A 22,413-nucleotide genomic window follows, 5' to 3' on the forward strand; every position below is an offset into this window, starting at 1 on the left:
CCTGCATAGAGTGAATAATCCATTCGCGATCCATCGATATCAACCAATTCAGCACCACCCTCATGTGCAGCACCTGGTTACGTCGCACGTAAGAAGGTATACCTGTAAGCAATCTCCGAAGGTATAGTCCGGGGAACACGCCTAGAAATAGTATACCTTTAGTTAAGATATACCTTTAGAGTCTTCGTAGTGCACTAATAGGCAACATTATCGGGAAACGCACACCAGTAATATAATGTGACAGATTTTGTCTTTAATATTCTCCAAAAACTCCAAAAAGTAAACCCCAGTGAAAGTTGACACGGACCGAGTCTTGGGTGTCCTGAAGAAGAATTAATTTAAATGTTATTGTTAACTCTGAAGGAATTTGAATAATGCATGTAGAAAATAGTAGGAAATAATCAGTGCTATAATGTATTTTAGCAGACTTTATTTTTATGGAAAACTCCACCGTATAATATATTTGAACATAATTTAACTGTATCTTTTATCTTTTGGGGCACATTTAATTCATAACCGCTGAAATATAGGTCTTTGTCAGCTTTTTGGCCGCTTCGTGTCTCCATACCGTAATACCACAAACAGACGTGCAACTAGATCCAGGTGGCGGCTAGCTTGACCGGGGTCCTTTTCTGAATCTCCATTTCCTTTTTAATTACTTCACATCCTCTGAATGCTGCACTATGTGCCTCTCCACAGTTGCAACTTTGGTTGTATTCCTTCCTCACACTTGCCATATTCATGGTTTCCTCCACAACGAGCACATCTACACTGTTCCAAACATCTTGTAGCAACATGCCCAAATCTCACTGGTCCTGGTATATACTCTCTTACAGTGTATATCACACCCAACATTACTCTTTCTGGAATTTCATTCCCTTGAAATTCTATTACTACTGTTTCAGTGTCTCTTCTGTTTCCATCTGCATCTGATTTTATCCTTTGCGCATCTTCCCTCCCTTTAAGTTAACTTTAAACACTTCCATACCTATATTGAGAGGAACACCAAAAATTATCCCTTTTCGTCCCCTCCTTTTACTTTTATCTCCAACTCTGTACAACTTTAATGCATCCTATCTCCTTCAGTTTGAGAGTCTTATTTGCTTGTTCTTCTTTATTACATCCAACTAGCAAATTTCCATTTAGCGAACTCAATATTTCCTATATCTCTATTTATGATCTTGATCAGTTTTAATGGATTAATTTTGCTTACCCCAATTTGATCTCCCGTACTCCAAACTTAACAATGCATATTATGCTCTCTCTACTCTTTTCATCAGACTCTTCTCGCTCCTTACTTCTTTCCAGCCTTTTCCTAAAGATTTTTCACTTTCCTCTTCGCTTCCTACATCCATACTCCCTTCACTATCCCCCCACCCAAACCTCTCTGATCCATTCACCGAACAGTTGTGCCTCACCGCGGTTCCTTTCCGACTTCTCGCTGAAGCTTCCGCCATCCCCCGGAAAGCTCTCCCTCCGAAAGCGCATAAACCCTCACCTGACTCGCCCTGCGATATGAATTATTTTTATGTTAAATTTTTGGCGCTCTAAACATGAGTAAAATGAATATAGCAATTTATTTGTGTGACTAACGTTACAAATAATATCATTTTAAAAAGTCCACATTAGACCGTCCCAAAACAAAGCTGTCTGTAATAAAGAATTCTCAAAGGTTAATAGTGTGTACTAAAAGAACAAAAGTGCTAGTGACGAACTACCCACCCCCATATATGACAAATCTATGATCCCCGAATTTTCATTTGAAGTGGTCTAAATTAATCTTTCATATGATTGGCCCTCATTTATCAGTATGTTCATTAAGTGTTTGTTTCCATTCAGATGAGATACAGTCAGTAATACCTACTATCTAATCAAGCACAGATATGTGCGCATGCGCAAAGAAGGCCGGTCCATGTGGCGGAAGGTTCGTGTTTAGTCCTCTGACGCACGTGGATCTGAGTGGCGTCTGCTGTGGTCAACATCATCACGCATCTGACGAGTCTACCAACCTCGAGCAAGCGTCCAGTAAAGATACGAGCAGAGCGAGGTTATAAACTTACTTGTTTTGCTAAGTTATAATTACAATATTTCATGTTAATATATGTGGTATAATATGCACCGTAAACAACTCGCAGACTGTTAGTTACTTCTCGACAAACTTCTCAGTGTTCAGTTAGTATTAGTATATGACTCCTTATTGTTAACAGTGCATACTAAAAGTGTTTGTCCTGGTATTATTCACTTATTCGTGCCATTAAAATTAAGTTGACCTTTTAATAGCACTTTTCTTTTAACTGAATAGGTGACCTCTGACTAGGCTGTGGTTGTCTGCATTGTGATGCAATCCACAAATTATTTGCTTGACCCCAGATTCAGTTCATCCCTTATTCCCCATAGAAGTAAATCATTACTAGTAGACTGACTGACTAAGCTGAGTTGTTGTTGTTTTATTAATTGCTGATAAATTTAAGGTAAGTCAGAAAATGCTTTCCCTATTATGCACAGTGAAAGACAGTAGCCCCTCACTGCATAACAAAGATCCAGGGGGCAGGGTTGGATCCACATCTAGGGGGTGGAGATGGGTGCGTTTAGGGATCAGGGGATGGAGATGGCTAGGTTTAGGTATATAAGGTGGGAGGAGTTGGATCTGGATCCAACCTTGCCCCCTGGATCTTGTGATCTGTATTGAGGACCATCTCCTGAAAGAAAGTATGCAGCACTAGTTATGGATATTTTCTTTCTGTCTTTATTTCAGGATCATGGCTGTCGTGCGGCTCTACAGAAGAGAGGAGACCGGGGAGGGTCGGGTCATACGAAGGATCACACAACTGTATCCATATGTCACAATAACAACAGAGCTTTGCTACAATGTAGAGCTGGACGGTGAGAGAATATTTTATAGAAATAGCAATAAGTTTAAGTCACATTTATTTACATTGCATTTTACAATACAGATTGTTTCAAAGTCGTAATAAAATGAAAATAATAATATTAATGTTGCAAAGTTCTTCACTAGTGAAATGAAAATATTTTCAGCTGTAAAGCAGCTCTAAAAAAGACAATAGTCATTATTCAACTCACTTATAAAGCAAATCTATTTCAGCTTAAGTCAGTTCAATGCAGTTTAGTTCAATAACTGTCATTGTTGAAGAGTTGATCAATTATGAAACAAATTAAATTCAGCTATAATTCAGATTTAAGGAAAGCAATAATATCATCATGTGGCTCAGTTTCGTTCAAGTGTTCTCATCCTGTTGTGTCTTTCTTCATCTTTGTCATCTCACCTTTATCTCTTTCTCTCCAAGGGTCTGACTCTTTGAGTGTGGAGCATAAAGGTATTTTGTGCTGGTTGTTCAGTCCTCCTTATTCTGTCAGTCTGTCTGAGGCGCCTACTTTAAAACCAGAGGATGGGGCAAGACTGGTGGAGATTGGACCCAGGTAACTTCTACCACTGTCTTATCATGATAGTATGGCATTGCGATCTTTATTATAACTCGCATCACATGTTTCAATTATATCTTGACCATTTTAGGTTGAACTTCTCCACTGCTTGGTCCACCAATGCAGTGTCCATCTGCCAAAGCGCAGGTCTGAGCCGGGTGACGAGAGTGGAGCTCTCCCGCAGGCATTTGATCAAGGTCAGGAGAATAGCTTTAAATAGCTTTACATTCCATTAAGATGTTTTTCCACTCATTTTGATTAAAATCTCTCCTTTTCATCACCATGTAGCCCCAGGAAGGACATAATGGTGTATTGAAGGACAGAGAGATGGAGAGACTGATTAGCTGCTTGTATGACACTATGACCGAATGCGTTTACTCCCAGCCAATCACGTCGTTTGCTGTTGATATTCGGCCACAGGAAGTGTTTGAGTTGGACATTCTAGGACAAGGTCGTGCTGCCTTAGAGAAGGCCAATGACGAACTTGGTAAGAGATGTTTTTGGAGTCTGAACAACATTTCCTCTAAAAAAAAAAAAAAACTTGAATGAGAATATTTAGCTTGGAGAACCATGGTGTTACCTAGTGAGAGACAGTATAATCAGCCAATAGTTGGTCTTTAAGACACTATCCACATCATCCCATTGGAAAATTAACAGAAGTGGAAAAATATGGGAAAATTCCAATATCTGTTAAGTATTAGTATAACCATCTGATGCTGTCGTCTTATGATTTTAGCATTGTATTGCGAGTACAAGGATATAAAACCAGTAGCAGTATTACATGAATTACATGGAAATGGCATTATTCTTAAAGACTGAAATATTTGAAAAATGATTTAATAAACTGCTTTAAAAACTGTATGTGTAGGCAGTATTCAGTGATGAGATCTGCAACTCTCTCTTCTACAAATAATGATCCAGTATTGTAAGGTCACATGAGGCTTAACATGATTAGAGGAAGAGTAGATGTCACAAGATAAGAGGGGCCTATTTGATTAGATCACGAGGTGTGTGAAAGGAAAGAATGAATGACTGTATGAGAGACAGTAAGCCGGTAGGTTACACCAAAGCTCACTGCCTACATCTCAGATTAATGAAAGCCTACTGGGTTAGAAATGAAACAATCACCTGACATCCTTAACAGTCCATTAAAATGTAAACGTGTTTCTGTTTTGAGAGTAGTTCAGAATAGTTTTTCTACATAGAATTGGCCTTTCAATAAGTCTGACCATTTTCTTAGACAAGGTTTTGTTCTTTGATATCATACACTACCGTTTAAAAGTTTAGGGTCAGGAAGATTGATTATTTGTAAAGAAATGAATACTTGTATTCAGCAAGGAGTCAAGGCCATATTCAATTGATCAAAAATGACATTAAAGATGTTTGCATTAAAAATAATAAAAGATGTGCTGTTCTTTTGAACTTTTTTAAGCAGCACAACTGTTTTCAACGCTGATAATAATAAGAAATGTTTTTTTAGCACCAAATCCGCATATTAGAATGATTTCTAAAGGATCATGTGACTCTGAAGACTGGCGTAATGGCTGCTGAAAATTCAGATTTGCCAGTGCAGAAAGAAATTATATTTCAAGATATATTCAAATAGAAACATCTTTTAAATTGCAGTGATATTTCACAATGTTACAGTTTTTATTGTATTAAATTCTTACCGTCCTCAAACATTTGAACAAAAGTTTATGGAATATTTATCTGATTTGATAGTTTTAACTGCAATTTTACTTAAATGATCCAAAAAAGAAATACAGATTTGTCTCTGTCACCTACAATAGAGCTTTTTATTTTTTAAACAGTTAATTTTTTTTAAAGTATTTTTTATGTTATTATTATTATTATCATTATTATTATCAAAAGTAACAGTTTGTACAATAGTAAATTCATTAAGAACAGTTTTGTTCACTTACAGTGATTTTATAACTTGTAATTATGTTTCTATCCACCTTATATTTCATTTGTAAATTTTATGGGACTGGCTTCTGATGTCATTCACTTCCAGCTATTATGCTTGATATTGCAAACTGGTATGTCTTACCATATTATTTTAATGTATTATCTTAATTATGAACACACTGGTTTGTAGTGTAAACAGCTTTACTGTTTACTTCACTTTGTTATTCTTCTAATTATTTCCCTACCGCGGCTAATGAACCGGAAGTCTCGCACGTTCACAGAAAATGTCTTCTGCGTTGAAAAATAAGGTGGACAGGATGTTCTGTAAAACTTGTCTGAATTAGCAGCAGTAACCAAGTGAGGAGGCGGCTAGCAAGGGTCAGTTTAGTATATTTTGTTTTTGCATCCTTTTCTTCTTTCCATGTTTATCTGGTTGCTTTTTGTCTCTCTATTTCTGCATGTATGAGCAGGGTTGGCATTTGACTCTTGGGATCTGGACTACTACACTGCACTCTTCCAGACGGTGAAAAGGAATCCCACCAGTGTAGAATGCTTTGATCTGGCTCAGTCCAACAGGTGTGTGCTCTCCAGAGAATAAACACCAAAGGAAGTCTTTTATCTGCAATAACATGTACTATTACAATCTCATGATCTCTCTGTCCTGCAGTGAGCACAGCCGCCACTGGTTCTTCCGAGGGCGAATGATCATTGATGGAGAAGAGCAGAAGGAGACACTCTTTAGTCTTATTATGGGCACTCAGCACCATAGCAACCAGAACAATGTTATCAAATTCTGTGACAACAGCAGGTTAGATGCTTCACTGTGAAAGTCATTTCCCATTTGAACAGTGCTTGGCAGAATGTCTCAATATATGGTTCTTGTGTGTTTGTAGTGGCATTAAAGGCATGGAAATGGAGTGTATGTATCCCACAAACCCTGCGCAGGCCAGTCCATATAAAACCCGACATGCTACCAGACACGTCATCTTCACTGCAGAGACGCACAACTTCCCCACCGGTCTGATCCTAAATATATTTAACCTGCTTGCTTATGTACAAATGTGTAGAAGCGAACCTAAATTAATTCTAATTAGAATTAAAATGGTTTTTACTGATAGCATGATATTAAGTGTATCATTTGAAAGTATTCAAATATTTTTGCTAATATTTTAATAATATAACACACTGAATAGTGCTATGTTCTAGTAAGAGTATTATTTATATACTATTACAGTATTTTTATATCTAGAATTAGCTTTTATTTGTATATTTTCAGTTTATTTTAATTTCTTAAAATAAATTCAATAAAGCTTTCATAATTTTGTGCTTTTCTTTATTTTAATTTTTCTTTATTTATTTTTTTTAGTTAAATATATGAGTCATATAATGCTCTTTATTATGCCCAGGTGTTGCTCCTTTCAGCGGAGCCACCACAGGTACCGGTGGGCGAATCAGAGATGTGCAGAGTGCTGGAAAGGGTGGTCATGTGATTGCAGGCACTGCTGGGTACTGCTTCGGCAACCTGCATATCCCAGGTAAGCTCTAAAACTCAGCTCAGTTCATTCATTGCCATATTTTGTTTTGTACGCAAACTTTCCCATATCTGGATCTTTTCTCTTCTTGTATTTTATTTTTAAAAGAAGAGAGGGTGATTTTAATCAAAATCAAAATATTAAATTTTTATTTTCTCGTTTCTAATTTGCACATACTTGACCTGTACATACATAGTTGTCTATTATTATATATTGTATTTTTGCTGCTTCGTACATTGCCTATTTGGATATTTGGATATTATTATTTTATTATCTGTGTCCTGTCCTGTTGCTGTCTTTCTGTTGCACTGTGGAGCTTCTGTCACTACAACAAATTCCTTGTATGCGTAAACATACTTGGCCAATAAAGCTCATTCTGATTCTGATTCTCAGGGTTTGTGCTCCCGTGGGAGGAGGAAGGGTGGGAGTACCCGTCCAGCTTTGCTCCTCCACTCCAGGTGGCCATAGAGGCCAGTGATGGAGCCTCTGACTATGGAAATAAGTTTGGGGAGCCAATTCTAGCAGGTGAAATATAACAGGACAATAGCCATTTGTTTATTTGCAGATATTCGCTTGTATCTACAGTTGTTTACTTATTCTTTTCTTGCCCATTAAGGCTTTGCTCGTTCCTTTGGGATGCGTTTGGCTAATGGTGAACGACGGGAGTGGATCAAGCCGATCATGTTCAGTGGTGGGCTAGGATCTATTGAGCACCAGCATGTGAAGAAAGAACAGGCTTCACCAGGTACACAAGAAATAATATACATCTAATGCACCATAATGTGTTTCAGAATTTCCATTTAGAAATGGATTTATTTATTTCTGTAGTGGCAAAGCTGAATTTTCAGCAGCCATTACTCCAGTCTCCATTGTCACATGATCTTTCAGATATCATTCTGATGTGCTGATTTTGGTGCTCAAAAATAATTTTTTATTATTATCAATGCTGAAAACAGTTACTGCCGTTTTGTGGAAACCATAACATAATTGTCATTCAAAAGAACAGTATTTATTTGGAATATATATCTTTTAACACTATAAATGTCTTTACCGCCACTTTTGAATAATTTAATGCATCCTTGTTGAATAAAAGTTGTTGAAAAAACTGCATGGTATTATATACGAACAGCTTTTTCTCTTTATTCATTCTTCCTCTTTTTTTTTCTCTTGTCCTGGGCAGGTATGGAGGTGGTGAAAATTGGAGGTCCTGTATACAGGATCGGTGTTGGCGGAGGAGCTGCCTCTTCTGTACAGGTACACAAAAATGTCTAAATTAATATACAAGCTGCTCTAAAGTTCAGGTTTTTTTGTGTTTACAGAGACTGTGCAATGATGCAACTTAATGCATACATGTGTGTATGTATTATTGTAGGTTCAAGGTGATAACTCCAGTGCCAGGGATCTTGGAGCAGTTCAAAGAGGAGATGCTGAAATGGAGCAAAAGATGAACCGGGCTCTCAGGGCCTGCCTGGAGCGAGAGGAAGGAAACCCCATCTGCAGCATTCATGACCAGGGTGCTGGGGGCAATGGTATGGGTGATTTTAAGTTCAGTATTTCCCTACTCAACAACACGTGTTAAAATGTATTAAAACCTTGTTATTTGTGTAGGTAATGTGTTAAAGGAGCTGAGTGAGCCTGCTGGTGCTGTTATCTATACTAGCAAGTTTAAGGTGAGATAAAGACTTTTAATAAAACATCTTTATCTTATTTTTGTCAAAAAATTTGATATACGTATTTTACCTTAATGCTCAGAGAGGTGACCCCACCCTCAGTGTTTTGGAGCTGTGGGGGGCGGAGTATCAGGAGAGTAATGCTCTGTTGCTCCGCCCCTCAGACCGGAGCTTTCTCGAGAGGGTGTGTCAGAGGGAGAAATGTCCTGTCGACTTTGTGGGCAAGATAACTGGTGATGGCAAGGCGAGTCAAACTACCTTTTTTGTTGCTAAAAATGTATTGTGGGACACTTCTTAACACTTGCTCATGTACATGTATTGCTCTTTAGATTGTGTTGGTGGATGACCTGTGTAAACAGACCGATGGGCTTGATAGTGGCCGGTGCCCTGTGGATCTGGAGCTGGATTGGGTCCTGGGAAAGATGCCACAAAAGGTTTAAACTTTATCAGACATGACCTAAATCTGCTTTAGACTTCCTTAAGAAATTGTGGTACAGTGCACCCTCTCTTGGCTGATTTTTGTACTGCAGTGTCTAGTCTCTCAAATATAAATTATCGAATTATGATTTTTAGATTTACTTTTGTGTTGCTTTCCACTCAGTCAGGTCTACGTGTCATTTTAGGAGTTTGTATTGGCGCGCATGGCTGTGTCACTGCAGCCTCTCTCTCTTCCTGTGGGTCTTTCTGTTCTTCCAGCTCTGGAGAGAGTTCTCCGGCTGCCTGCAGTGGCCAGTAAGCGCTACCTCACCAACAAGGTATTGTACTCACTGCTTAGCACATGCATAATAATATGACTTTTGCATAGTTGAATATTGTAGTGGTACACACAGCTGGTAGGCCAGAAATAGGTTGCCGTTCTGTTCTGAGTAAACCAAATTTATACACTTCCAGATATATCCAGACGTTAAAATGTATCGTTGTCTTGGCATCTTAATCTTAATTTAGTTTTTTAACAATTGTATTTAAATATTTAAATTAATTTAATTTAAATATTTAATCAATTAAGTGTTTTATCTAATATACTGACATTACAAAGGAATTGAAAATGCAATCCATTTTATGCAAAAAAAACCTCTGTTCCAGGTTGATCGATCTGTGACTGGTCTGGTTGCTCAGCAACAATGTGTGGGTCCTCTTCACACTCCACTGGCTGATGTAGCTGTTGTTGCCCTGTGTCCGTTCAGCCTCCAGGGTGCAGCCACGGCAATAGGCGAGCAGCCAATCAAAGGGCTGGTGTCACCAGCAGCTGGGGCTCGTATGGCTGTGGGAGAAGCTCTCACTAACCTGGTGTTTGCAAGAGTGTCTGCTCTCAAGGTGAAGAAGCCTTTGTATTTTTGAACATGTTAAAGGGATAGTCCAAAAAATGAAAATTCTGTTATTAACTATTAGGGCTGCAACAACGAATCGATTAAATCGATAAAAATCGATTACTAAAAGAGTTGGCAACGAATTTCATAATCGATTCGTTGTGTCACGCGACGCGGAGACTTTTGATTATTAAAAAAAAAAAAAAAAAAAAAATACTAGTTGAGCGCGGAGCGGAGTGATCACACTCGGTCTCTCTCGCGCACGGATGCTAGCAGAGTTCGGCGCCTCATAGACAGGGCGGAGCTAAAATAAAAAACGAGCGGAGGTAGAGGAAAGATACATGGGAGGCAGAGAAATCCGTGCGACCCAAGTCATCCAAGGTGTGGGAGCATTTCACACTAAATAAACAGAAAAAGTGTGTTAACTGCAATGCAAAGTGTCTGAACAAAGTAAGTGTGTGTGTGTGTGTGTGTGTGTGTGTGTGCGTGTGTGTGTGTGTGCGTCTGCGAGTGTGTGCATCTGCGAGTGTGTGCGTCTGCAGTGTAGTGTAGAGAACAAGTTCTGACATTCAAACAAATCCTGTTAAATTTTCTGATTTGTATTGTTCTTTATTTTTTATAAATTATTTATTGTTCTGCAGGTGCGTGTCTATGTGGTTAGGTGCCCCCTCTACCAGATGTCTTGCGATAGGCTTGTTTTTAGTAAATTTCTAACTGCATCTGGCGTATCTTGGCATGTGTAGTCAGCTACCTAGGGCCGCTTACTTCTCTTCTTGATTAATTTTAGGGTGATCTAAATGACAGATGTGGAGAGCGCATAATGTTACGCGATCATGTAATGCGCGAGCACGCATCTCTCCACTCGCAAGCGGATTTCCTTCACTCGCACAAAACTGGACGTGTGCTTTTAAATATACATTGTTCTTTTATGAATTGGCTCGGGTCTCACTCAGATATTGTGTGTATGCTCAAACGTTATCCTCGCATCACTGAAGACCAGAAAAGCTTTTTTTTTTCTAATTCAAGTGAAGAGTAGGCTTTTCTCACTAAATGGAAGCAAGCTGAATATAGTTAGCCTTCTCTAGTTATTAATTGTATTAATACTTATTTTAGTTAAGTGCTTAAATTGTAAATATGCATTTATTAAATTATTTTATGTAGTGCATTTGTATTTTGTTGTTTTTGTATATAGTTATAGAAGCATATCAACCAGGTTCCAGAAGTAATCACTAAGGCTGCTTCTGAAATAAGTGGGGGTGCTCTCTTAATGCACATTTTCACATATTTTGTCCCTTCTATTGCTATCAATATGCTGATACTTCGAGAGCGAATCCTGCATAAATATGCAGATGTCATTCCCAAAACTTTGCAACGTGTTTGTGGGCAAAAAACAAAGTTCTACATTTTAAATGGATTGCTTAGAAAGCTTGCAAAGAGTGCTCATAACCAATAAAGCTGTCACTCTTTGTTCATCGCGATCTCACAAAGTTCTGTGAGTACCAATGAATCTCACACTGTGCAATTAATAGCCTATATAATATAGGCCTATTAACATCATGTATCCAACCCCTCCCCCCGACCACCCTCTTTTGAGGCAGTGCCCCAGACTGGCCCCCCCATTTAAAATGCTCTAGACACGCCCCTGTTGTTCTGGCAGCTCAGGTGGCACTTTATTTAAAAAAATAAGTATATATATTTGGCAGATGTAAAGCATACATGTGTATGTTTTTTGTGTTAGTCCATTTTTATTTTATTTTATTATAGCTCTGGGATGTTCAAGGAGCAATGTGTTTGTGCACTTTCTAAATATTTTAGTTCTGTTTTTGAATAAAGGGTTGGAATTGAATGCCTTGTTTTTGGTTTTTTATCCGATTCATCGATTAATCGAAAATATAATCGACAGATTAATCGATTATTAAAATAATCGTTAGTTGCAGCCCTATTAACTATTCACCCTCGTGTCGTTCCAAACCCGGAAGACCTTTATTAATCTTCACAATACAAATACGATATTTTTGATCTAATCCGAGGACTTTCCGAACCTCTAGAGACTGCAATGCAACTACCACATTCAAGGCCCAGAAAGGTAGTAAGGACATCGTTAAAAATGCGTGTGCCTTTCCTCTGCTTGTAAACAAGACGCAGCACATGTGTGTTCTACATCAGAACGCCGGCTCCTGCGTCAGCAGCACCACACGCATGCATCATGGTAGTGTCGTGAACGCGCATCGTAGACTGACACAGAGGAGAAGAAATTGCTGAATAAAGTAATTTTTGTTTTCTTTCCACACACAAAATATTCTTGTAGCTTCATCAAATTTAGGTTGAATCACTGATGTCACTTACTACCATTCTGTGCCTTGAACGTGGTAGTTCTGTTGTTGTCTGTGCAAGGTTCAGAAAGCTCTCATATTTCATCAAAAATATCTTCGTGTGTTCCGAAGATGAACAAAGTGCTTACGGTTCGGAATGACATGAGGGTGAGTAATTAATGACATAATTTTCATTTTTGTATGAAAAATTAAGTTATTGAATGCATGTAATTTGGGGGGAAAAAACACTCTCCCACTTGTCATTTAAGGATATCTATGCATATCTTCTCAGGATGTAAAGTGCAGCGGTAACTGGATGTGGGCTGCTAAGCTGCCAGGAGAGGGAGCGTGCCTGTGGGAGGCTTGTCAGGCCATGTGTGAGGTGATGGTTCAGCTGGGAGTGGCTGTGGATGGAGGAAAAGATTCACTCAGCATGGCTGCACGTGTCAGTGGAGAAACTGTTAAGTCCCCAGGTATCTGTTTAATGCATGTCTGAATTAGGGATGGACAATAATCGATTCTTCTAACACAAAAAAGTGTGAAAGTGGCTAGTCATAAATTATAGCTTGAGTTTGTCACGTGTGTTTTACTCTGTTTAAAATTTTGAGGTTAGGAAGATAAGTTTTTATTAATCAATTAATACTTTAACAAGGATTCATTTAAATTGATCAAAAGTTGCAGTAAAGGCATTTATAATGTTACAAAAATATTTTTTAAATAAATACTGTTCTTTTGAACTCTCTATTCATCCAAGAATCCTGCAATAAATGTATCGCAGTTTCCACAAAAATATTAAGCAGAACTGTTTTCAACATTGACCATAAATTCTAAATTCAGCTTTGCCATCACAGGAATAAATTACATTTTAAAATATATTCAGATAGGAAATAGTCATTTTAAATTATATTAATGTTTTGCCTTGGTGAAGAGTCAGAAAATTTTTACCAACCCCAAGCTTCTGAACAGTAGTGTTTTTATATATATATATATATATATATATATAAAATGTTTATGTAATAAAAATACTATATTAGGGATGCACTGATTAGAAAATTGTGGCCAATACGATAATTCTTTATATTTGAAAGCCGATAACCGACATGTTGGCTGATAAATCTATATCCAAATTTTTATATACTTTTTGAGAGCCTGATAAGGAAATAATGCAGTATTTATCGGCTTTAAGATATCGGGCAAAATTTCTTATCGGGCCGAGACCGATAACAGAAAAAAAATAGCATTTTCGGCCGATACCAATATGGTGCCTACCTATACTATATATAATATTTTGAATATTAAAACCATTTAATTAAAATAATTAAAATGTTTTACTTTGATGCATCTGAAAGCACATGCCATTATTTTTCATCATATTGATGTCACACATCCACAGCACCACCTAATGCATTGTTGTAACTGTGGATTCAGTGAGAAAAACATTTCATTGTAGCGTACAGCGAGCAAAGATAAATTTTCATAACTAGACATTTGCTCTTACACATACCTAGTTGTATGTGATTTTTATTCTACAGTAGATAAGCCATTGCCTGCATGCATTTTTGTCTCACTGCTAATTGCTCTCCTTGTGTTTTAGGCTCTCTGGTTATCTCTGTGTATGCTGTGTGTCCTGATATCACAGCCACTGTGACCCCTGACCTGGACAACCCCGATGGCAAAGGTTAATCCTGAATCTTTTAGCACCTTTAACCTCTCGTATATCGTTTTTACATTTCTGCTAATATATACAGTACTAGTGTGTACAACTCTCACATGCACTCTCTTCCATTCTCAGGTGTGCTTCTGTATGTGCCTGTGAGCTCAGGTAAATACAGGCTTGGCGGCTCGGCTCTCGCTCAGTGCTACGGACAACTTGGAGACAGCAGCCCAGATCTGGATCAGCCAGACAAACTCTCTGCTTGCTTCAACACAACACAGACATTGATTCAGGGTCAGTATAAGCAATTATAGTTTTTTTACTTCATCTTATTTATCGATACATTAATAACACCATTCTTCCTATGCTCCAGGGTTAACAATAAAAATCCTCCATAAACTGATCTAGGAACAGTTTTTACTCCTCCCAAACACTGGTGTCCTATTATTTGATTCTCAATCCACCGCAGCATTTTATCTGTTCACAGTCTGTTGATTTTAACTTTATATTGCAGATCTACTGCTGACTGCAGGACATGATGTCAGTGATGGAGGGTTAATTTCCTGTCTGCTGGAGATGGCCTTTGCAGGGAATCGTGGGATGGACGTGGACTTGCCTTTAGAAGGCCTTGATGGTTGGTAATATAAAATGTATATTTTGAAAGAAAAATGCTTTTTCGTTAAAGCTACTTGTGCCAACCATCATAAGCTAGTTTCCATCCACATTTTTTCATTACAGTTTGCATAGAAAATACCAACATGTGCATTTTGGAAGTTTTATTCACATAAAAAAACGCTTTTGTTACATTTTGTCTGGAAAAAAAATAGTTTTGGTATTATTTATATGCTATTATAGTATTGATTATTATTTTGAATTAGCCTTTATTTTAAAAAAATTAATAAATGTATCTTTAAAATCAACTAGTCACTTACCTGTGTACATCCTTAGTGTGAGATTTGTATCCTTGGTGAGGCATTATCTTTTATTAAATATAAGATGATAAAATACTATTATAAATTATTTTATTATGATATTATAAATAACATTATAAATTGTTATATAAATGTTTTAATTTAAGTTTTAGTCATTTTAGTACCTAAGTAGTTTAGTACAGCTTAATGTTTTGTTTCTATTAGTTGCAAAGGCATTTTTTTTTCAGCTTTGTCAATTAATGAAAATGGTTTTTGATAGTTGTAGTTCTGTACACCTGAGCACACAAGGGAGAAATTCTACTTTATTCATAATTTGTTTTTGCAATTTTTCATATATATATATATTTGTTTTTTAGATTAAATTTACATCATAGATGGAGACAATAGATATTTCCTCATGGCTCTCCTTATTCCTCTCTTTCAGTGATGGAGGCTCTTTTTTCAGAAGAGCTTGGTCTGGTTTTGGAGGTGTGTGAGAGAAATGCATTGACTGTCTGTCAGAGATACACAGATGTTGGTCTCCTCTGTCACAGAATTGGCAAAACTTCTGGTTTTGGACCTCATGCCAGGGTGAGCTGAGTTCTTTTCACCTAATAGCTTGTGCATGGATTAATGGAGCTCAGTGATTGCAGAGAAAGTGTTCAGTAACTGCTAATTTCTTCTCCACACTGTCTTGTAGGTCAGAGTGAGTCTGTGTGGACAGGAAGTGCTGAATGAGTGTCTACCCACACTTAGGGCAATATGGGAAAGCACTAGTTTTCAGCTGGAGCGACTGCAGGCTAATCCACTGTGTGTCCAAGAGGAAGAAGAAGGGCTTGCTTCTCGCACACAGCAGTACCTCAAGCTCACCTTTGACCCCTCCCAAACACCCATCATTAAAGAGCTCTGTGAGACCATGAACACATTTCACCAATCTTAAATCTTTCCCGTATTCATACTTGACCTGTATGTTAAAATATTTGACTTGTTTCAGCTTCAGGGAAACCTTGCGCAGCTGTTGTGAGAGAGGAAGGCAGTAATGGAGACAGGGAGATGTCTGCTTCTCTGTTCATGGCTGGATTCGAGGTAAAGACACCCCTTCACAAAGAAAGATGAAAGATTTGTGTTGGAGTTTGTAGTCAATAATTTTTTATTAAAAGAATTTAGGGGTGATGTTTGTTCACTAATAACTCAAATGCTGCTTGTTTGCTTTTAAACTTTTTAATTTTCACTGCTAAGAAGGCTGAGTTGAATTAATTTTGACATTTGACCTTTTTTCTTGTATGATCTGTAGGTGTGGGATGTCACAATGCAAGACTTGTGCACAGGCTCCATGACCCTTGAACCTTTCCGAGCTGTGGTGTTTGTGGGTGGTTTTAGCTATGCCGATGTGCTGGGGTCAGCTAAAGGTGAAAATCACACTATTGCATGTTGCAGCAATCTTACATATCACTGCTGAACTGTATGTTAGTTCTGCTATATAATGATAACAAGTATTAACTCATCCCTACCATTGAATGTTCATATGACCTTAGATTTGTGACTCTGGTCATAGGTTATCTAGTACTGGCCTTGCCACTCTGCATCCTGAAAATGACTGGGTCTTAGCATTTGTCCTCCAGCTGATGATCAAAAGCTTTGACTTTTTCTTATTCATCAGGGTGGGCTGCCACAGTGACCTTTAACTCCAAAGCTCGTGAGGAGTTTGAGCGCTTCCGCAATCGTGATGACACGCTGAGTCTAGGAGTGTGTAACGGATGTCAGCTTATGGCTTTGCTGGGCTGGGTGGGTGAAAGAGAGGATGGAGGTGAGAGAGAAACCTTTTAGTTTCACCCATATGTAAATGCCAACAACAGCCTCAAGAATTTACCTTGTTCTTTCTTTTATTTTTATAAATTAAATATTTTTTATAAATCTTATTCATTTCTATTGTAGGTTCTGATGTTACTCTGACCCATAATAAGTCTGGTCGGTTCGAATCGAGGTTTGTGAGTGTAGGTATCCTGCCCTCTCCGGCCATCATGCTTAAGGGAATGGAGGGATCTGCTCTGGGCGTTTGGGTTGCTCATGGAGAAGGTTAGAAATATGTTCATTGTAACACTACTTGACAAGTGCATTTACTTCTACTACTGCAAGTCTGAGACCACAAGAAAAATAAGTTTTTATATATATATATATATATATATATATATATATATATATATATATATATATATATATATATATATATATATATATATATATATATATATATATATATATATACACTTTTAAAAAAAAAAAAATTTCATTTATAAATTATATTATACTTTTTATAATTGTTTTCATCTTAAATACTAGGGGTGGGAGAAACAAATCGATCCATCGATGCATCGCAATTCTCTCTCCAACGATTCTGGAATTCTCAGAATCAATCCAGAATCGATTCTGGGCTTAGTTTTTAACCAGATGTGCGATGATGCTGAGTTTGCTTTAGAAACACCCATATTCTGCTTGCTTCTAATTCCTCACACACATGCACCACTCGAACTTTCCGTAAAATAATCTTTCAGAAAGTTCGGAAAAGTTGAAGTGAATTACAACGACATTCACGGGCTTCATTGCACAGGATGCGCTTTGTTTGATGTTACACTTGAAGTGTGCGGTCTCGCCCGTCGGTATTTTCTTTACAAATGCTCTACGAAGTCATCATTTTATGTGGTTTGGAATGCAGTGGACTTATATATTATAACCTCACTAACAGAAGGCTGCTTTCAATTTCAAATGCTGTCGCGCGCTTTGTTTGTGTAGACTGCTCGCGCATGCGGCTGTGCGTGACTCCGTGTAACGTTAAGTGGTTTAATGTACTTGAGTCTCAAAATGGTTTTATGATTTTATATTAGTTTAAAATTCTTAACATACAACTGTTTTAATTATCTTTTTAATTTGTAATTATTTAAAAAAGTACTTGTACTTGTAATGTAAGGATTTTAAAATTCTCAATTAATTAATAAGGGGGAAAAAAGTAGATCAAGAATCGTTCTGGAATCGGATCGTGACTCTCAGAATCGGATCGTGATTCCCAGAATCGGAATCGGATCATAAGGTGACTAAAGATTCCCACCCCTAATAAATACAGTGGTGGTCAAAATTATTAGAACACCTGGCAGATCTGAAAATATTGGCTCTTTTTTGTGCCTCCGAAACATGATTTAATTTTATAATGTTCATGAAACATGCAGATGGTTGCGCTGAGCACAACAAATATCAGATGAAGTGAGTCAGACTGTTTTTATTCACTTTTAACTTCCACCTTTTGCAGCAATTACAGCAGCATATCTCTCTGACATTGTGTCAATATATTTCCTGAGAACTTCAACACTAATGTTATCCCATGCCTTCTGCAACTCAAGCTAAAGGCTTTCCTTTGAATGTACAATAGATCTGTCCAGTTTATTTTCCAACTCCCCAAATTTCCTCTGAGTTTGAGGTCTGGACTTTGAGGGGGGCCAGTCCATCATTTTCAATGTTTCTTTCCATCGCAGGTAGTTCCGGCAATAGTTACAAGAATGTTCAGGGTCATTGTCCTCTTGGAAAAATAAATCCAGAACCAATAAGACGACTCCCAGATGGTACTCCGTGCCTCACCAGAATATTGTGGTATACTTTCTTATCCATGATGCCATCAATGTTCACTAGGTCACCTTTTCCTGAGGCTGAAATGGCACCCCACACCATAATACTACCCCTTCAGTGTTTAGCTGTTGGGAAGAGACACTCATTTTATATCTCTCCCCCTCCTTCTGTCAAACATGCATTCGCTTGTTGCCAAACTGTTCAAACTTGGACTCTTCACTCCACAACACTTTTATGCCAATCTTCCTTTGTCCATTTCTTGTGTTCTTTTGCAAATTTCAGGCATTTCACTCTATTTTTGTCTTTCAGTAATGGCTTTTTTGCTGCTATTCTTCCAACAAGTTGTCGTCCTCCCAGTTTCCGATGCAGAGTTCTTGAAGACATTGTTGCACCATTAGTCATTGTGGTGTTAATCTCGTCACACAGTCCTCGTGAGGTCTTTCTTCGGTCCTTAAGACTGAGAATTTAGAGATGCTTCACTTGTCTGTCTGAAAGTTTCTGAGCTTGTTTTTTTTTTTTTTCGCATATGGTACGTGTGCGCTAGAGACGCGGCGGGCTTCATTGCACAGAATTTGCGCTGTGAGACGTGCAAATTGCTTGACAGTGTGTGCTTCCACCTGCCGTGTTTTACTTTAGATATGCTTTCGTTTATACCGTTTGGAATGCAGTACTATTAGATGCACGGAACTCGCGCACTGACAGACTTTCACGTGCGCTTTGTGTTTGTTTGTTTGTTGAAGCTTGATTGTGGCTGCAGTTAAATGCACTTGGATTTTTGAATACTTTTATACGAAATTGATGAACACACAGTCAGTTATGTTTTTAGAGCAGGACAAAACATCTGATATATCGAAACAGATCTGTGCATTAGTGTGAATGCAGCCTGTTAAAGCTGCCACTGACCATGATCTCATCAGTAATAATCAAACGGCAATAATGCTGAGGGAAAAAAGAAAAACCCATAACTATTGTCTGTAAATTTTCGGATACTTAAGGAACACTTATTTTAAATAAGTCATTGTTTTAAAAAGTAGCCTCCTTATATAATAAAATAAAGTAAATTTTGCACAAAATAAATTTGATTTCAAATTTAAATGAAAATGTAGCCATGTGCAGTAATATTGAAAACTGAGAATGTGACATCATATTCTAACTTTGAATGATATGTAACCAGTCTATATTTTTTAATGCTTCTGTCATCTTTTGCATATATGTTTGTATTGATATAATTTTCTGTTTTTCAATACTCTGTAGTCAGTCAATGGCATCTGTAAAATTATTTGAAAATACAAGTGCATTTAACCGCAGCCGCAATCGAGCTTCAACAAACAAACACAAAGCGCACGTGAAAGTCTTGTCAGTGCGCGAGTTTCATGCATCAATTGACTACATTACACTTGTAATGTAGTCAATACAATGGCATTGTGATATTGAGTTGATAATGATAATTGTAATTTAATTGTGAAACCAAGATTCACACCCCTACTTTTAAGATGGCAGTACTGACACACATAGATTCCAACTTTAAACAAAAAGCATAGAAACTCCAATTTTGGTTAAAATGTAAAGTTGTAAAGATGTATTTGCACAGCAGAAGAATTAATTGGGGAAAAAATGTAGATCAAGAATCGTTTTGGAATCGTATCGTGACTCCCAGAATCGGATCGGATCGTGAAGTGCCTGAAGATTCCCACCCCTTCTGTGAATTGGTGACATCATGGCGGTCTAAAGTGTACTTTACAGTGCTTGGACTGCATCTCGTGTCCTTGGCTATGCAGCGGTAACTCCAGCCAGCATCAAAAAGGGCCTTTATTTTAACCCGTTTCTCACTCGTTAGCTCCTTCACCTTAGCGTGTTCAAAAACTTCTAGAGCAGGGGTTCCCAAACTTGTTCCTGGAGCCTCCCTAACACTGCACATTTTGCATGTCTCCTTTATCAATCACACCTGATTCAACTCATCAGCTCATTAGTAGCAACTCCAAGACCTGAAATGGGTGTGTCAGACAAAGGAGACATGCCAATTGTGCAGTGTTTGGGAGGCTCCAGGAACGAGTTTGGGAACCCCTGTTTTAGACTACTTGTAGAGGCTTTCAATTTATATCAATTGGTGGTGTGGCCTCAGTGACAAAACCCTGATGTTATCAATCACGAGCATGATAGACTTTGTACATTCAAAAGAATCACACAGCTGTGTCCTGAGTAGAGGCTGACAATTTTTCGGGAATCCCGCGGGATGCGAAACAAAATCGCTACGAATCACGTGATTGGGACGGGACAGGAAAAAATGTCAGCGGGAATGGGCGGGACCGGGAATAGTAGTGATACACAAATATACCAAGTTAATCCACTGAAAAAAATTAGTTTGTCTTGGTAATCTTTAATCAAAATCTGAACATTTGCTTCCGCTGTGGAATGGCATGCCTTCGCTGACGTCATTTTGACGGCTTGGGTGAACCATGCCCCTCCAACCGTTAGTGAGAGACGGAGAGGAGGAGGGCTAAAATTGGAAATGTCACTACACTGAAATAAAGTTGCCAGCAATTTCCGGTTCACACAGACTTTAAAATCTCCTGTCTTTTGTTCTACAGGTCTGATGCAGTTTCGTTCTCCTGAGGCTCAGAAGAAGCTGATCGGTGCCTCTTTGGCTCCTCTGCGTTATGTGGATGATTCCGGAACTCCAACTGAAATCTATCCCATGAACCCCAACGGTTCTGCACAAGGCGTGGCAGGCATCTGCTCAGCGAATGGCCGTCACCTGGCTATGATGCCCCATCCAGAGCGGGCCGTGCTGGGCTGGCAGTGGCCTTGGGCCCCTCAGCACCTCAGGGAATCACTGAAGGCCTCACCGTGGCTTAGCATGTTTCGTAATGCGGCAGTCTGGTGTCAGAGCTCATAGAGATATGCTGCTGTACAGTTGTCATAGACAACTAAACAGATAGGACAACTTATTAAATGGATAGTTCACCCCCAAAAAAATTGTCATCATTTACTCACCCTCATGTCATTTTAAACCTGTATGCATCTTTCTTCTGCTGAACCCAAAAATACAGTATTTTGGAGAATGTTGATAGTCAAACAGTCGTGGTTCCCATTGACTTGCATTGTATTTTTTGTCCATACAATGAAAGTCAATGGGAACCAAAATTGTTTGTTTATCAACATTCTTAATATTTTTAACAATGACATGAGGGTGAGTGAATGACAATGTTCATTTTTGGGTGAACGATCCCTTTTAAGATTCTTGTTTAAAAAAAAAATTGGATGTTCTTAGACTGACTTTTTGAAATCTTACATTCCTACGTACAGACTTAGTTTGTATTCAAGTAGAATTAACATGTAGAGTCCTGCTGGAAACTGATGCCTCAACATATACATGTCTAAATTCATAATGGGTTCTTTATTGAGCATTTTTTGGATATAATTCAAATGTAATGGCTGATTATCACCATTTTTCATTAAAAATCCAAAATATACATTCCAGAAATTAACTTTGCACTGAAAAAAGTTGATGAAACATACACAAATATACAAATTTATGTGCTATTTGAATTGCATCATCAACGTTTTTTATTTAAAAATGCAAAATATACATTCCAGAAATTATTCAACTACAAGTTTTTTTTTGTTGAAACACTGCAAACACACTTCAAAGCATTAATTTCAAAGCATTTAATAAATTCCTGATTATTAAATGTTTGTCGTGTGTGTATGTAAGGGAAAAGCACAGCTAGAATCAAATATTCAGACACCATAAAAAAGGAATAAATTATATAAATATTTATTAGAAACGTGCATATTTACAAAACCACTTTACATTTATTATATACAATCTGTCTTTAATAAAACACCTTCAATTGCTGTTTTTAAAACATCAGAACTCCACTCATCTTATTTAGTGCTGTATGTCTATTCTAGACACATCGTCATTGAAAATCCATGTTCAATAAGATCAAAGTGCAGCAGGCCTTAGCGTAATTTCAACATGCTAGTAAGCACATCATCACTGTCCTCTACAACAGAGGTCTTCAACCCTGCTCCTGGGGACCCACTCTCCTGGAAAGTT

General features: G+C 37.9%; 1 protein-coding gene across 1 annotated transcript; it reads left to right on the plus strand.

Annotated features, from left to right (window-relative positions):
- The first annotated feature begins 1,899 nt into the window (after positions 1-1,899).
- On the plus strand, positions 1,900-22,146 carry LOC306880557 (phosphoribosylformylglycinamidine synthase-like). The gene is made up of 29 exons (XM_079434157.1): positions 1,900-2,047; positions 2,756-2,883; positions 3,306-3,438; positions 3,533-3,638; positions 3,730-3,928; positions 5,820-5,925; positions 6,017-6,157; positions 6,243-6,367; positions 6,756-6,884; positions 7,275-7,406; positions 7,498-7,626; positions 8,062-8,135; positions 8,254-8,410; positions 8,490-8,551; positions 8,634-8,795; positions 8,881-8,985; positions 9,175-9,306; positions 9,635-9,865; positions 12,463-12,643; positions 13,765-13,848; positions 13,963-14,118; positions 14,339-14,458; positions 15,181-15,326; positions 15,436-15,643; positions 15,730-15,821; positions 16,030-16,144; positions 16,396-16,542; positions 16,671-16,811; positions 20,939-22,146. Exons 2-29 carry the CDS (start codon positions 2,760-2,762, stop codon positions 21,244-21,246), a joined length of 3,945 nt encoding a protein of 1,314 aa, XP_079290283.1. The 5' UTR covers positions 1,900-2,047; positions 2,756-2,759; the 3' UTR covers positions 21,247-22,146.
- Positions 22,147-22,413: the final 267 nt, after the last annotated feature.

This window comes from Barbus barbus, assembly GCF_936440315.1.
Source record: "Barbus barbus genome assembly, chromosome: 14".
NCBI classification, from domain to species: Eukaryota; Metazoa; Chordata; class Actinopteri; order Cypriniformes; family Cyprinidae; genus Barbus; species Barbus barbus.